We start from the raw sequence: 17,492 nt of genomic DNA on the forward strand, positions 1-17,492 counted from the left end.
CCTTACATCACCAATGCGCCACCAACCTTGGGAACTAAGATATTACGTCCCTCGTGCCTGTAGTTGCACTGGCTCACTCACCCTTCAAACCGGAACACAACAATACTAAGTACTGCTGTTTGGCGGTAGAATATCTGATGAGTGGGTGGTATCTACCCAGACGGGCTTGCACAAAGTCCTACCACCAAGTAAAGAGAATACTTTCTTAAACGTAAAAAATAACCAATCATAACGCAATGTAAAAAAAACACGTCATACAGAAAAGCACTAAAGTTATTTAAAACAACAACTGAATAAACTGTACACTGTACAGTGGTGTGGTTTTCGCCACCATTTAGTCCTAGTCAAGGTTTTTGGGGCCCTGTTTGTAGTGTATAGTATAACAGAGCTATTAGCAAATCTTATGAAATATTTAAATCATTCGTTTATATTTCTTTACACCTGTCTTTGGATTAGGCACATACCACCCACGAGCGACTTTTTACCATGCAACAGCAATGCCTTATGTTATTGTTCAGAGACTGAGTCAGTAAGTATAAAAAAAAATAAAGAGTAGCTACTGAGTTTCTTGCCGGTTCTTCTCGGTGGAATCTACATTCCGAACCGGTGGTAGCTTTACTTTAAATAGTTTGTTAAATGACGATTCAAAAGTGCTTGTAAAAGCCTACTTGAATAATGTATATTTTGATTTTGATTTTTGATATAATAGCCTCATCATGTGTTAGGCATAAAAAGGAGCTTATGTTCTTCCTCCTCAAGCTTGCTTCATACTAAACTTCATCAAATTCGGTTCAGTCGTTTGGCAATGAAAGAGAAACAGACAGAGTTTCTTTCGCATATAACATTAGTACAGATTATTGACGTGACGAGCGTTCATTTCATGTTATTGTATCATATAGTTAGATGATTGAAGTGATTAATTTGATTCGTATTTTGTCCGCACTTACGCAACAATTTTACTACAACTTTGATAAAAACCTGCGATATTTTACATAGAATAGGTGACTTTTATTAGATAGCTATTTTTACAAAATAATTTGTTAGAGATTTACTATAAAAATTCACAACCGTCTTTAATAGTCGAAATTGATTATCATTTCTTTTTAAATATATCAAAGAAAAAAAAAACCATAAATATGTTAATAATAAATAATCATAATTAAAAACGTTTTTTTTTAAATATTTTTTTCTTTGTTTCAGGATCTCATACCTCCTCAAGACACGGAGTCTTACTTGCTCAAAACACAAAATGCGATCACTAACCTCCAAGCCAAGCTGCAGTCCACCCGAGCGAATAACTCTCACATTCCAAACCCATTGACCACAAGTTTGATCAGCGATAAGACGCTAGTCTCAAGATTGCCACTGTCACAACTAAGCAGGTCGAACTCACTAAACTACCGTCTACGAAGGAAAGACAATTCCGGTGACAGCAGTCCCTTAAGAAGTCCAGGAAATTACGTCATAACGGGATCATCAAAAATACCGGAAAGCACCAAAATTCTCCTCAACACCGCTTCGAGATCTCTCGACCAAGACACGCGTCATGATTCCAACATGAATAGTCCAAGTTCCGATAAGGGTTTGTTAAGCAACAGTTCAGATGACAAAACGTTGTCAAATAGACCGCAATACAACGTCGATGCGATCCTATCACCACACAGGAAAACTCATACGAGGCACAGGTCTTTCGATGGTCGGAATCCCGCGGATTTATTCGCAAATGATGTAAATAATGCGAATAAAACTGTCTGTCTCAAGACGGTCTTGAAAAACAATGCCTTAGAAGCAAAAACCTTTCGAATCGACCAAACGCGTTGTCAAGGTGATCTGAAGAAAAACCATCAAAGAGTATACAGCGATGGCAGGCCAAATAAATCCTTATACAGCCCCAATACAGCTTTCGGAACATCCATTAGGCGTTCCAGTTCATTCAGTACCGTCAACAGAAACAATAATCACATTGAACCGCGATTGGTATCACGAAGGTCGAGCGGTCAGTCCGAAGAATATAAAGATTATTCTGACGAATCGGACAACGGGTCGTTTGAAAAATCGCAAGATTTGAGATTCAAGAGACAAGTTCATAGAGGCAGGGTAGAGTATCCGGATTTAAAATCCATCGTACCATCAAATTCCCCGAGGTGTCCTAATACGCCTGAGATGCAGAGGAAATTCGGACCGGGATTGGTCAGGAATTCAGTCAGAGTAACCAGTAAGGAGCGGGGATTAAACACGAGGATGTCGGAACCGCCAATCTCGAGAGAGGAAAGGACTAAGCCAGCCAATCACCAGAGTCGCAGGATATCGGAGCCAACGAGACAGGCAGTTTTAAATAGACTCACTAAATCCAGATCATCTACAAGGGAAGTTCATTCTAAAAATCAGGATAAAGGTTAGTTTAAAACTATATATAACACTGATGATTATTACTTGCTTTTTTTTTAAATTATTAATATAACTTTCTTTCTTATTTAAGATTTTTATAATAATCGAGTAAGACAAAGCACCCTCTGATAGATTTAAACAACTGTCATATTTTCCCGCCAAAGACCTTGACATATGCACAGATAAATAACGGAACTAAACTTTTCAATTTGACAATAAGACAAAGAGTTTAACATAAAGCCCAATAAGAACAATAGCAGTCCTTGAATATAATCAATTCAATACAATTTATCGCTTTGAATAAAACAATCGGTATCGTGATAATGACAAGGTGCAATAATAGAGACTACAATTAATTTTATTCGTAAAAAAACCCCATATTATATTGGATTTTTGTTAGTATGATAACAAACGCAATTGAATATGGGATAATATTGAACGAAATTATTAGGATCAGGAGTTCTAATCAGTCTCGTAAATCGTTAAAACCGCCTTACGGTGATATCCTTTAAGATAATTGTGAACCTGTTCATTTTCATATAAAAAGCAATTGCGTTTTTCTCCCTGTAAATATAGTCTAATGTTGTAGATTTAATGAAAAACTAGGCCCGTAAATTTTTATTACGAAGAAATATTGCGCACAATTGAAGTTATTAGCATCTTAAATATTGCCTTTAAAACTTCCTCGAGTGGCTTGTTTTATTTTAATTTATCTAAACCGAATTACTAAAAAAAGAAAAGATTAAATTATGTAGATTAAGTTGTGTGTGTTTATTTTCCAAACATAAATTGACTAAAATTGTCTCATTTAGAAATGATTTAGGGGAGTGAAACGTAACCTATGTTTTTATGTAGGTACATATTTGCCTTCAAAACTTGCAATTTTTGAAAATACGGACTCGTGCCTTGTATAATAACTTCAAAATTCCCTTAATTTTTTTTAATAATTACAGTCAATGTCACATTTCGTACTTTCTGACTTTTCATCATCGTCTCCGTCAGTGAGTTTCGAGTTTTTGTTGTTTACAGACTATCTGCTGAATCTTATCTTACTGAATATAGTCAGAGATATATATCTAGTTTCTAACGTGTTATAATAAAAGCAATTTCCTCACCAGGACAAAAGAAACCAAGTCAATATCGTTCATCATCGGCCCTCGCTACAAAAGAAATGGAGTTCTCCAATTGGAAGAAGAGATCGTCCTATGATCCAATGAAAGCGGCGCAAGAGGGTAGAAAGAAACAGCAGATGGCGAGACGGCAGGAGTGCAACAAGGACGACCTCAGTTCGCCCAGGTTGGTTTTTATAATTATCATATCAATATTATCCATCGATATATTCTGATGCATCTGTGTGCTTTTTTACAAAACAAATAATGTTTGATTATAAACATAATATTTTCATGGATTTTTTATTCGTCCTGCGTGAAAATCAACGAATATTAACTCCAGGCTTTTTATCGTCTTTTATCAATTTATTAAGAGCTCTGACGTCACTACAAATAGCTGTTGATTAATATATTCTTACCGTCTAATGCTTCAATTAAAAACCTTAAAAAAACCTGATACACAAGATGGGTTTACATTTTGGTGCGAAGTTTGAGTGCTTCGGATATTTCGAATCGTAGATATTTTTTGATATCGATCATCAATCGATCAAAGATTATCGACAATCCTACCAAAGAATGTATGATAATTTTCAATTCCATAAAAAATTTGATTAAGATCATTGAATTAAATATTTTTTCAGTCATTCGTCACCCGTTCATCGTTCACAATCTTTCCACACAACGAACATTGCTGACCTGACCCTGGATTACTCCTCGGAGGAAACTGAAGATGACCAGATACTCTCAACACTACCAATCGATCCCATGATCACATCAACCCATTCAGATATTCTGGACCTGAGGAAAGATCTGAGGAGGCAGGAGGTAGTGCTGGCGAGGGATTATGTCACCAATTTCCATGTAAGTATTTTCATGGAAAGCTTCTTGGTAGCGACGAACATTTTTAGCTGTTGCTATTAATCTATTTTATATGTATATAGGACCGTAATAAATTAGAGAACATCCCCCCTTTTTCTGATACCATTATACCTTAACCTATACTCTAAAGCGAATTGCGTAACAATTCCATTCAAATCCGTCAAACATGCAGGTTTCCTCACGAGATGATTACAAACGCAAATTAAGTTCATGCTCGTATGGTACTCCAATAATATTTAATTATAGTGTACTTAGGAATATTTGTCCCAATTATTAATACTTTTAGCCAATCTTTGAGGCATTGGAATAATCGGCGCCTCTACAATTTATCAGTCATAGCAATGAAAGATAAAATACGCAAAATGGTTCATTTTCACCTATTTCAATTGATTTTCTTTTATGTTTAATAAAGATATTATTTAATGCTTTAAGTAAGATGGTTTCATGTTCATACAATTCTTTTCCAGGTAAATCAACCTACAGAAAAACTAAAACGTCGTGACGATAAACGGAAATATCATGACGACACCAAAGATACAGACTACAAGGAGGCCATAGACAAGAGGAAAACTTTCATTCTGGACAGCGACACGAACTCCACGACCAACGGCAGCAGTCCGCGGAACTCGTCCATATTCAGTCACGAGAAGAACTCTCTGCACACGAGCGACACGGAGGGCGAGAGCGGCCCCGAGAGCGCGCCCGTGCTGCGCCGCCAAAAGAAGGCGCCCGTGCAGCCCAAGCAGAGGTGACACACGCGCACACACGCACACGCACGCACTCGCACGCACTCGCATGCACGCGCGCACACAACGCACGTTACCCCGCGTCCATGCAGTACCCAGTTGCGCATTCAAGATAGGTCCACTCTGTCTGATCTCATGATTGAAACAAGCAAACAGTTATTTTTATAATAATGGACTACCTGCATTTACGGGTTAAATTTTAAGGAAAACATTTATTTAGTAACTGTCATAATAAATATAGAGCATAGATTATTATCATAGTGACAATGGATACACACGTGGGTTTTTTGTTTTTTTTTTTTGAAACCCACGTGTGGTGGAACTTTACAGTCAATTTTTTTTATTGCAATTATGACGAGTAACAAAAATTATAACAGTCTACGAGTTATATAATCATAATATTAATAAATACAAGTAATACTGTGTTTTATAACGACGTTAATATAGTGATATTGATAAAGAAATACGTTCCTTATAACAATAGGTATAGCGGTGACTATTCAATGTCATCGTCAACGACCTCGATAAGTCACAAGAAGCCAAAAGAAATCCAGCCTAGATACTTAGACATATCTAAATATAAGTCTGAAAATTCGCCGAAGAACTTCCTGAGGAGAGATCCGAGTAAGACTTATGTGGGGGTGCTGAATCATTGTGAGAAGAAGGAAGTCAGCAAGGGTAGTGCTCAGCACTACGAAATGGGTAAGAATATATTTTATAACACTATTTTTATTTAAGTAGGCTGGTCGACTGACGAGTGGGCCACACTATGGTAAGTGGTCACCTTTATCTATAGATATTAGCTCTCTCAGTAATATTAACTGTGACTTTTCCTCACACCACCAAAACCCAACCATGGAGAGTAAATTATTATGTCTCTGGTGCTTGTAGTTACGTTACTGGCTCACTCACACAATGTATGAGTACTGTCTGTTGGTAGAATAATGGTACTTATACAGACGAACTTTTATAAAGCCCCATCAACAGTGAAATTGTGTCTATGGTAAATTTCAATTAGTGTTAACGCAAAGACACAAACGACACCACAATGATAGATTTAAAATAGTATATTTTAATAATAAAAGCATTAATCAAAAGATTATAAATAATTTTAATATAATGTATGTTTTTATTTTCAGAACAAAAGAAACAGGAACTAGAGAAGTGGAAAAGACGAGCTTCTTACGACCCGCGCAAGGCGGCCGCGCTCGCTAAGAACAAGGCGCCGCCCAAGACCGCCAGGTCCGCATACCATATACATATTATCTGTGCTCTCAAAACACGAGTAGGCCGCACATGACAACTGGATTTAAAAAATCAATATGTCAAATTATAGCGAGAAAAATGAGGTTGATATTTTAGATTAGAGTGAATATCTACAAAAAATATATTAAATATTATTGATTTTAAAATAATGCAACATTTAAAATAATTAACAATGATTTTATTTACATATAAATAAATCTCATTATAATAACTTATACCCATCCTTAGATTATTTGTTATTCTAGATAGAGTGACGCAGTACAAAATAACTAAATCAAATGGATTTTATTATCTAAGTGTGAGTGAAATCTACACTCGACATTCGAGAAATTTCATTCTATTTAACTAGTGTGCGTGTGTGTTAGTAGCCAAGCGTTGGTCACTATTTTTTTCGACGTGTCCTCAGTTTTGACAGTCTATCTAGACACATAAATAATCTAAGATTATACAAGACATTTGTTAATAATAATATCCGTTGTTTATTAGGTACTGGAATATAGAAGGTAATAAAATTAATAATGGTGTACGTAATACCACATTATCCTATTATTTCAACATCCATATAGACTCGTACATTTAATTATTAGTTTACAGACGAGATTTATATAAACTGCTACATATATTATTATTTTTTTTAAATACTGATATAAATTTTTATACCGCTGAGTAGAATAAATAGAAACGAAACATTATTTTGCATTATTGTAAAGTGATTTATTTCTGCTATATATATTTTTTTTAACGTATATGTTTTAACATAGGTTTACAAATAGGAGTTATTAAAATATTGTTGTAATATTTTAGAGCGTGACAGATGTCAAAATGCATGCAATTCTGGATAAAGTGTCAATGGCAGCCATCTTGTTGAGGTCAGTTGTAAAGAGTGGCTGATTTGGCGGGAAATGGTGTAGGTGAAAATCGTATGGAATTTGCGATATGTGTGCGTTATATTAAAAAAAAAATCATAAATATAGCAGAAAATAGTTGAAAAAGGATTGTGATGATTTTTTTTCGTGTAAATTGACAGATACATATATTTAAAAAGATAGATTTTTATACTTGTATTTGTTTCGAGTAAATAATATATTTTTTAACAAAATTAATGAATTAATTTCAATTGATTTATTTAATCTATTAATTATCAGATAATTTATGGTTTTCATATGATTAAAGGTAATTTAAAATATGAAGTCTTTTATCAAATAAAATATTAGAAATAATCATAATTATTTTTACAATAGTAATATATCGCATTTTCCACGAAAATAGTATTGATAAGTACCTTCTGCCACTTGGTATTGCTGTCATAATATAAAAAAAAAAGCTTAAATACACGCTTTCACAATTTTCAGCTCGTTACCATCTTGGTTTTTCATTTATTTATTTTTTTAGTTACCTGGATATATTTGTATCGTTCGTGTAGGGTAAGCTTTATTTAAAGTTTAGTTAGATTTAATTAGTACTAGGTATTTTTAATGAAAAATCAAGATTCTTGAATTACATATATGCTTATATATATTATATAATGTTATGCTTTATTGAAATTAAAGTTTGTAACTTATATACGCTTTTATAGCTTAATATACATATAATTATTAACATTTAAAAATGTATCGCTTTATATTTTAAACGAAATATTTGAAATAAAATAATTATTTTAACAAACTTAAATATGCTTAAAGTATGACATAAATAACGAATGAAATAAATAATTATTTTTCGTGCTTCGGGTCAATGTGCAACGTGTGAAGCGGCTCGAGTGATCGTAGGTTTTGGTTTGGCAGTAACGTCCTGCGCTCGCAGTCGTTCCACGGGCCGGTGCTGTGCGCGGCGCGCGTCCCCCCGCGCGCCCCGCGCGCCCCGCCCGCCCTCGCAGAGACCGGCGACGCCTCGAGCGATAACGACTTCTAGACGACCGACGAGCGCCACGTGCGTCACTCCGACCGGTGGATGGAACCAAATGTATAATCTGCAGTAACCGCTTTCATAACTGACACTGACGGATGTCAATGTCAAACTTTGCCGCCAAAAATTTGATGGTTTTTGTCGTTGATTTTGGGACGATGCAATTTTTCGGTTATTTATCGCACAATACGATATCATATGATTTTTTTTTATTATTATATTTCGTCTACGAAAGTACACTTTGTAAAAGTTATTTAGTCGTATTTATAGGAATTGTTATATCATATGCACTTATGTAATTAATTAATTAGATATTATATATTAAGATATATCCGTTAAGTCAAGTAGTCTTCGAAACGGACTGACTCTCATTTTTTTATTATATTAGTAAGTATATAAAAAAATATAATAAATTAGTTGCTCATATCATTCATACATCGATTTATTTAATTTTAATAAACTAAGCTTTAGTTAGTATGTAGTAGCGAAATTGAAACATCACACGAGGAATCACTTTAATAATGTCCTTTTTTTATTTAAACGTCAATCGTATTACTTGTACAAATGTCATCTCAAAAACATACGGCCTTATTAAAAAAACCTTGTTTAACGGTCGGTTTATATGGAGACTAGTTTATCTCTGTCTGTTACAATTGATTTGATATGCGAAAGAAAAAGATAGCAAAATTTTACTAATCACCCCCCTAATCGATATTTACAAATGAAGCCGTTATTTTTCACTTCTATTTCTATTTTATAGGAGTACCTTTAAATTAGTAGCTTTTAAGTTGTGTTAAAAATGATGTTGTCAGAATTTGTTAAATAAAAATGCTTCGTCGAATTTAATCAGCAGTATTTACGTCATTATTTTTCTTATAACACCGTACAAGTAAAAAGGATTGATATTATGAAATTATTTTAAAGTCACACTACGCTAAACAGCGGCTTTCAAATAAACTTACACAATTAATCTTAAAATCATACAAATGATACGCCTAATTATTCTAAAAACTGTCCACTAAAAATAGATTTTTTCTAAAACCGTTCGTTAGCGTGGTTCGACGTAAGGCATAATATAATTTAAAAAAAAAAACTTATCATTGCTCTATGAATTTATCTATTGTTAATGTTTTATTATGAAATAATTTTATAAACAAAATTATACATTTATTCGTCGCTCGTATAGAACTATTAATTTACGAATTTCTATTTTTGTATTTTGCAAATATTAAAAAAAAAAACTATAATATACAAAAGTAATACTCATCCTATCAGAATGCAAATATAATTTATGAATAATGTAAGTTATGCTTTCATTTATGTTAAATTCCAGAGATTAATAAAGTCCAGTATTGTTTTTTCGTTTGTACAAATTATTTAAATTAACGAATAATTTGTTCGTATGTTACGCTTTAAGCTTTCTGAACTTGAGTGGAGTGAAGTGGTTGACAAAAAAAAAATCTTTCTAAAGTCTTGAATTCGTCCGAAAATGATCTCAATTTTCATAGTAATTATAGGTATTATAATCTGTATTTTCTCTGCTCTATTAAATATAATAAAAATAGACCGCTTCACCCATCTCTGTTAAAATTACCTTTCTCTAAAGAGTTATTACTTAAATATGAGTATTTCCGTGAACAGTAGTAAGCCTGGCTTCTAATTTTTGGAGTTAAAATGTATAATAAAACGCTCGAAGCAAACCGTAGAGTTTATATTATAATAGTTGATGTTTAGCATTTCATAAAAGTATTGTTTTATCAAGGAAATAAAACGAATTGTAAACAAAACGAACTTTTTCTTATAATCCTTCTCCTTTTAAAATGTTTCAACTTTAATGTCGTCTGTAATATACGTGTTTGAGTGAGTCGGAGAGAGTGAGTGAGAGAGTGTGTCGGAGAAAAACAACACCATTATCATCCTCGACATCATCGTGAGTGATTACAGGCAGCGTTGCAGAACTATCGATAGTTTGACTATCGATAGTTGACCTCGAAAACTATTCAGGATATCGATAGTATCGCTAGCTCATTATTAATTCACACTTACTAATATAAAACATCAATGAAACAGTTACAATCGAGTAGCAGGCTCGCAACATTACTCAAATTCCCGTCACAGATTACCTAACCACTACATATTTCCCTCCAAAACGTTAAGATGGCGCCTCGACTCCGCTCGGCGATTATCCTCGACTCTGATTGGTCGTGACGTATGATGCAATATTATAATAGTAACTTAGGATATACTAGTAAGATTTAACACGATGATAAAGTATTAATACCAATACTATTTAAGAAACTATTTGAAATGTAAACAACTCTGTATATACTTACATATATAACTTTTAATAGAAAAGTATATACAATACAAATGTTCAATATTGCTTCATACACAATTTCATCAAATTCGGTTCAGTGGTTTAACAATTCCAGACATACATTGCTTTCGCATTTATAATATTAGTATAGATTAAGTTTTTGAAGCTTTAATTAATATTTAGCAAAATGAAGAATGAAGAAATGAAGAGTCATTCGAAGCGTTTAATGACATTCTTAATATAGAAAATGTGTCCGTCGCGGGACGCACGTAGTAAATAAATAAAATGTAAACAGCCTAGCAAAAGCCGGACAAGCCACCGTTTATTTTATGTCCGGCTTTATCCGGACGCCTGGCGACCCTAGACGCACGGTAGATCCTAGTAGTGACCACTGCCGCAGAACCACTGCAGTATTCCAATCCATCCTAATCAAATAGTTATTGCCGATCAAACAATGTTTATATTATCTTCTTACAAAGTACGATGTTCCCTTTGAATTAAAATTCATGTATTTATTCGTTCAGAAATTCTAACAAAAAAATAATATTTAAGTCAATTCTAAGTATAGGACATTACGACGTGATAAAATTTGCGACGGCCATAGCCGAAGTGTTGTTCAAAGTTTATAGTTCAAAAGATTAATTATGTAGTCGTATGTGTAAATAAAGTTCAGAAAATGTATTAGGATAATTTGGATTAATAATAAAAACTTGAAGTGTGACGGATATAAAACCGAATGTTTTATTATTCATTCGATTATGATAATTTAAATTGATCTCTAACGACAACTCATTGTAGGGACGTTAGCCTGTTCGCATATTTTCCCAAGTTCGTTGTGTTTAATTTTAAATAGACGACAGCGATTTCTTGGCATTCTAAAAGGTATTATATCCATCAGGTTAGAACAGAATATGTAATAATTAAAAAGTTTATATAAGAGACTGAGATCGCCCACTGGTTAGAATACGTGCATCTTAACCGTGGTGGAATAAGCACCAAACCTTCTCCTCAAAAGGAAAAGGAGACCTTGCAGTGGAATATTTACCGTTACTATTTATATAAGAAAGGCAAATTATCGGAAACGTAAAGTGGCGATTGATAGTAATTTATCAAATCTTTAAAAATTGGTAAAATTGTCTATGGCCAAATCTTGTCTTTGATTAGTTCAGTAGTCGCCAGAACCTTTTCATACGAAAGGGTCTGTGCCGGATAGCTTAAAAGTAATTAACACTTTTTTAAATTAATACATATATATTTACTGTATTAAGAGATAAACAAGACAAGAAACTAAAATTGATAATAATAGTGAATCCTAGAACATATATGTAACTTTCAGTGGATTTCGATTCAACACTTCGATCTGCGACTATCAACTTTGATCACAATTGTTTCGAAGTGTAGTAGTAAGTAGTAACAGTAGCCTTTGCATACCAGTGGAAAAGTCGTAGGATTAAGTCAAACGATTTCAATAAGTACATATTATAAAATAACATCCATTTGTCTGTCTGTCTCAACGCGATAAATACGAAAAAATAACAGATTTTCATAAAGATTTCACTAATATTCTAAGTGACAAAGGCTTAGTCGTATAATTATTGAATTAATTTTTTGAAACAAATATTCTGTTGAATTTGTTGAAAAAAATATACTGACTGGGTAATTCTAGCATGCGTCGCGTTAATCAATAGTTACACATTACGATGTAAAAGTTTAAGGTAGACCCTAATTCGGGTAGATAGTTTATTAAATAAAAAAAACACGAAACTACATTTATTATTAGAATTTTATTTTAATTTAATACATCATTTTAATATAATTTCACGTACTTATATATTTATTCATACATACTTGTTGTTGCATACAGCATGCATACAGAATTTAGAATTTATTTCTAATATTTATTCACAAAAAGGATTGTTTGAAAATAAAACGTTGTGTTATTATTTTTTTTAATTTCGTTGTTCAAACATACTGACTAATGTTAGAATAAGAAATAAATATGTGAATAACATTTCACTGTCACTTTTTAAAAAAGGAACTTTTAAATTTCTTGCCAGTACTATATTAAGTCACAACCACAATTCTCGTGTAATAAAAAAAAAAAAGTTTTTTTTTTTAATTGAAACCAAATTATTCTAAATTGAGCAAAGTTGAAGTGACGATAAAACGTTATTCGTTAGAAGAGTTAAAGGAACTTCACACGACTTGTAATATTTTTAATAATTTTAGGTCTTTCTTAATAACATATATCTTTTTTATTTATAAAACGATTTATACAATTTCAATTATTTAAAATCAGTCATGTGAAGCAAGCGACAGTAATAAAAGTGTTTGCATTTTATTTTAAAATGTTTGACTATTTTTTAATTAAAAAGTATAGAGATAAATTAAATAAATATAAATGCTTCATTCAAAATTGTTTTCGTGTTTGGCTACTTAGAATCCTGAACTGGAATATTCTTATTTCGATTTTTTTTATTAGTGCACGTCAATGTTCGTTCCCTTATTAGCATTTTTTTTAAATGTGTTGTTTCGACCTATGAGCAAAAAATATAAAGCAAATATTACTTCCATTTTCACTTATTTGCAAACAATTTAATTTACCACTGACATCAATCTTGTTACAATAATATTTTTACAAACTAAGAAAATGGACCACTTATATTAAATATTATTACAATTAACTTCGCAAAAAAATTGCGCAGTTCGTAGCTGTAGTCAAAATTATTTTTTTATTATAATACAATAAAATAATTATAACACCCTGAAATTAAAATTAATAAAAATATTCGATAAAACTAAATTAAAAAATAATTCCAAGTTTCCATTAAATACAGCGGAGTTCGCTTGTATACCGACGGAAACGGTAGGTCCGTTGGCATGTATGCGAGGAGTCCAGGACGAGACTAAGACCTTGGACCCCGAAAAGTTAAAACTCAGTAACAACTGTATGTATTAACAATATCATGTAAAATCGATGTATGGCGCGAAAACCCATTTAATCTTCGAACGGAGAGGTCTTAACTCAGTAGGTTATATTATTTACAGTTTCTTACTTTGAGGATCCACGGCTCTCAATATAAAGACGTTACAATTATATTAGTCGGTTTAGATCTTTATATATATATATAGTTTTTTGTACTTATATGTGTCTGTGTGTATTAGATATTGGAAATTAGCGGAGCAGAAACTAACGGAAACATGAAAATGGCACACTCAAAAGCCTGTGGAGACATTATCATTGATAAAAAATAAATAAAACAATAAAACCTGATATATCGGCAATTTTCTACGCCTAAATGATAATTATAATAAATTGTATTTTAATTAAAAATATTTGTTAGGATGTTGTTATAACTCGGTCGTAATTGTACTTAACGTATATGCGTGAAAATATAATTTTAACAAACAAACTCCGCTATAATTACTCTTGAATTAAAATAATTTATTGAACAATTTAAACAATTTTGATAATTTCCCTAGAAGAAGATACAGTTTATTTTGCTACCGTACCTTTAGTGCGAATTCTTATTTCAAAAAAAAAATGCGTTAAAAGCGGGGTACGAAGTGTAAAATTATCGAGTCGATAGTATTTCAGATTTTTTTTTTAAATAATCATTGCTTGCCTTGTGCGCATTAAAAAAATTAACACCAACTTATAATTAAAATTATTATTAAACGCACTATAACAAACGTTAATTGTTTAACATATTATTTATTTAAAATCGTAATTTTATATTTTAAAATACTTAATTCTTACTTACAATAATTATAAAATAATTTCGTTAATTTTTTTGACTGTAAAAATGGCGGGATTTTTTATGACCTTAAGACATATAATTTACAAACTTAAAGAGAACAATACTTCATTGTATTGTTATGATAATTGAAAGGTCAAGGGTCTGTTAAATATATAATTTTAATTTTTTTATATTATCTGTATTATATTACAGATAATATCTGTAATACCATCGACTCTAGTCATTTAGAAACACATAATAACAATTTAGTTTAGATCTACGTTAAATTCATTCAACAATTAAAACCGTGCCTTAATTAAATAATACTTATATAGTATAATGTATTTTTTTTTCGTAGTATATATTTAAATCTTAATGAAAATTTTAATTCCTATAACTAACATGTTTAAATCTGTACAATAAATTATAGACGGGTATTTAAAAGAGAAGAATCTTAAAATATATACTACAAATAATTACATAATGTGCAATTTTCACATTAATTTATATATTTGTATATAAACTCACTTCGAACCAATTCAAATAAAATCAAAATACCCTGTCATTTCGTGCCTAAACAGATTAAATTATAAATGCAAGTATAAGCTGTGGCATTTTTGGCACTACTCTGATGAACAAATGATAACTTCATTCAAATAAAAACTCATTCTATAGTTTTTTACTTATAATTCTATCTTAAAATTTAATTAAAGCATCCATGTATGTAACTTACACACATATTTTTCATATGACATATATATTATGTATGATAAAACTATTAAATTTATTTTTTATATTTTAACCACCTTGGGCTGTCAATGACTAATTCCTTTTTTTAAACAGTGCTGCCTGGAAAAACTATTATGGAATAATATTATATATTGAAAATGTTCTTGTTTCAAAAATTAAAATTAAAATTGTTGCAAAAAACCGTTTCGAAATATCCTACAATAATTATTTTCTAATCCTTTAACGGTTTAATATTTTAGTTCATATACGTCAAACGAAAACATCGACACCACAGATAACATATTTTTTTATAATATAAATAAAATTAAAATAACGCTTTTTCTCTACATCTAAATTTAACATAACATACGTTATTTTCATTTTATATCTTAGCCGGGGCGGAATTACACAAATCACTACTTTATATATTATTTACAAATATGTAAGCTTTACTACTTTTTCTAATTAGTCATTTTGGCACAGATTAAATAAAACAAATATTTAATTATAACTCAATTAGACATAGAGTATAAAATGAAAATATATGTATTCAATATATTATCTGTGTATATAACTCATTAAATGAAATTCGCTTAAAGTTATAAATTTCTTTTCTAAATTTAATGTGAAAGATATTACTAAAATGTTATAGTAAGTACCACTGTGTGCGTATGTCCGGCTGTGGTCATGTTGTATGATATAGATTAAAAATATTTCAAAATTTTGCTACCCAAGCGAGTCCAAACATACAAAAATATCAATAAGAAATAACTATACTTTGTGGTTACATAGAAAAATCTAAATTTATTGTTCTAATTTGGCAACAAATTGAGCAAATTGAGCAACCATAATAAACTATTTATAATACTAAGCACTTAGGAAGCATTTTAAATAAAATCTCAATTCAAACTTAACAGATTGTCATAGATTGAAAAGTATTCAAAACAACAATTGATAAAAACAATTCTTACAGTGAATGTTATTTATTAAAAACGTACTTTATATTTACAAACCAGAGCCAATATATGCATTTTTCCTAATTTAAAAACGTCCAAACGGCGACACTTCACTTCATCACAAGATAATTAGACGTTCGATAGGTGGCCATTTTATTTTTTAGTGTTCTTAACAACTAATTTCCGAATCACCGAATTCCCCGTTGCTACCCTGTTTAATAACTTTTTTACTTCCAATCACTATTTCGGGGTAATTTTTATTTTTTTTATTATTAACCATATTCTGTGCGTTACTGCCCGAGCTGGAGGACGCATTGTCGCTGTCGGCGTAAGGTACGTCTGTCATGGGTCCGTTAAGCAGACTTGCCGCGGAACTCGATTGCTTCAACTTCCCTTTATCATCCTTCGCTTCCGGTTCCTGGGGTGATTGGAGATCATGTATAACCGCTTTCTTCGGGTCGATTTGAATCGTCTTCGATTCTGACAATTTATTCGGAGTGACCACGTTTATATAAGGCGGAAGAATTCTCATTGTATTCATAGTTGTTAAGTTAACTGAACCGCTGTTTTTCTTCAGAGCATTTAAGTTTTGTTCCAATTGAGCTGCGTCTAAGCACAGTGGTTTTGCTTTGGGCAACAGTTTTGGAGGATCTTTGTTCCAAGCGTTTATTCGAGGGGGGTCGGGGGAAGCGATTGGCGCCGCTTTCTTGTCAACAGTGAGAGAGCTGATATTTGTTTTGTCGATGACAGAAGACTCTATCGCCTGGGACAGGACGTTTTCTGGAGGTTTTGGTGACGTCGGCGTTATGCTTATAAGTTTGTCGACCTGTTAATAAGTAATTATATTAAAATATTTGTTTTTCGAAGTGATAACACATATGAAAGGAAAATAAATATGGTATAAAATAGATTTTAAAGAGCTGAGCCGAACTGATAAGGCATGACAGATACTTATTATCGCTTACGCCAGCTCAGCCAAGCAAAAGATAGATTTATTGATTATGCTACCGCCACAAGTGTGCAATAACATATATTTACTTTACGGTAGTTCTCATTCTTGATCATAAAACTCACAGTTATCAAACTAATCTGCGACCTTCGTTTTGACATTAAAATGTACTAATATTGCCACTGTTCATAGCAGTATACTGCCAAATATAAAGGTAGATTAGCTCACGGTGGGTCCAGGGTCTGTGCTCAGTGCGGGTTCAACAGAGGGAGTCTTGGGTCTGATTTCGGTGAAAGAAGTCTCCCAGACAGCGGGTTTTTCATCTGTCTCTGAGGCCGTATCGTCGTCCATTGATGTGCCTTCCACTGAACTTAATAACCTTTGAAGATAAATGTTTACAGTTAAAACCATGGCCTTGAAATTTTCCGGTATTAGTTAAGGTTATGGATACCTTACTTGGCAAAGTTGGTGGTGCATTGGCATGTAAGGGATTGCTAATATTTCAGAC

General features: G+C 32.1%; 2 protein-coding genes across 4 annotated transcripts in view; one reads left to right on the forward strand and one right to left on the reverse strand.

The window, feature by feature from the left end:
* The window catches only part of LOC113404900 (uncharacterized protein), a 63,572-nt gene extending 53,492 nt beyond the window's left edge, over positions 1-10,080 (forward strand). Inside the window, exons 3-11 of one of the 3 annotated variants that reach the window (XM_026645973.2) lie at positions 1,201-2,395; positions 3,507-3,684; positions 4,139-4,358; positions 4,844-5,124; positions 5,607-5,824; positions 6,262-6,364; positions 6,875-6,891; positions 7,193-7,257; positions 8,173-10,080. In XM_026645973.2, the coding sequence (XP_026501758.2) occupies positions 1,201-2,395; positions 3,507-3,684; positions 4,139-4,358; positions 4,844-5,124; positions 5,607-5,824; positions 6,262-6,364; positions 6,875-6,891; positions 7,193-7,230 (2,250 nt within the window). In that variant the 3' untranslated portion in view covers positions 7,231-7,257; positions 8,173-10,080. The remainder of the gene's footprint in view (positions 1-1,200; positions 2,396-3,506; positions 3,685-4,138; positions 4,359-4,843; positions 5,125-5,606; positions 5,825-6,261; positions 6,365-6,874; positions 6,892-7,192; positions 7,258-8,172) is intronic. The other 2 variants (XR_003369451.2, XM_026645972.2) reach the window with 2 other exon arrangements.
* Positions 10,081-12,375: 2,295 nt separating this feature from the next.
* LOC113404905 (tyrosine-protein kinase receptor) overlaps positions 12,376-17,492 on the reverse strand; it is a 39,689-nt gene continuing 34,572 nt past the window's right edge. The window contains exons 28-29 of the mRNA XM_026645980.2: positions 17,213-17,363; positions 12,376-16,861 (exon numbers count right to left, since the gene is read on the reverse strand). Coding sequence (XP_026501765.1) covers positions 16,205-16,861; positions 17,213-17,363 — 808 coding nt within the window. The 3' untranslated portion in view covers positions 12,376-16,204. The remainder of the gene's footprint in view (positions 16,862-17,212; positions 17,364-17,492) is intronic.

Source organism: Vanessa tameamea, chromosome 27 (assembly GCF_037043105.1).
Source record: "Vanessa tameamea isolate UH-Manoa-2023 chromosome 27, ilVanTame1 primary haplotype, whole genome shotgun sequence".
Classification (NCBI taxonomy): domain Eukaryota; kingdom Metazoa; phylum Arthropoda; class Insecta; order Lepidoptera; family Nymphalidae; genus Vanessa; species Vanessa tameamea.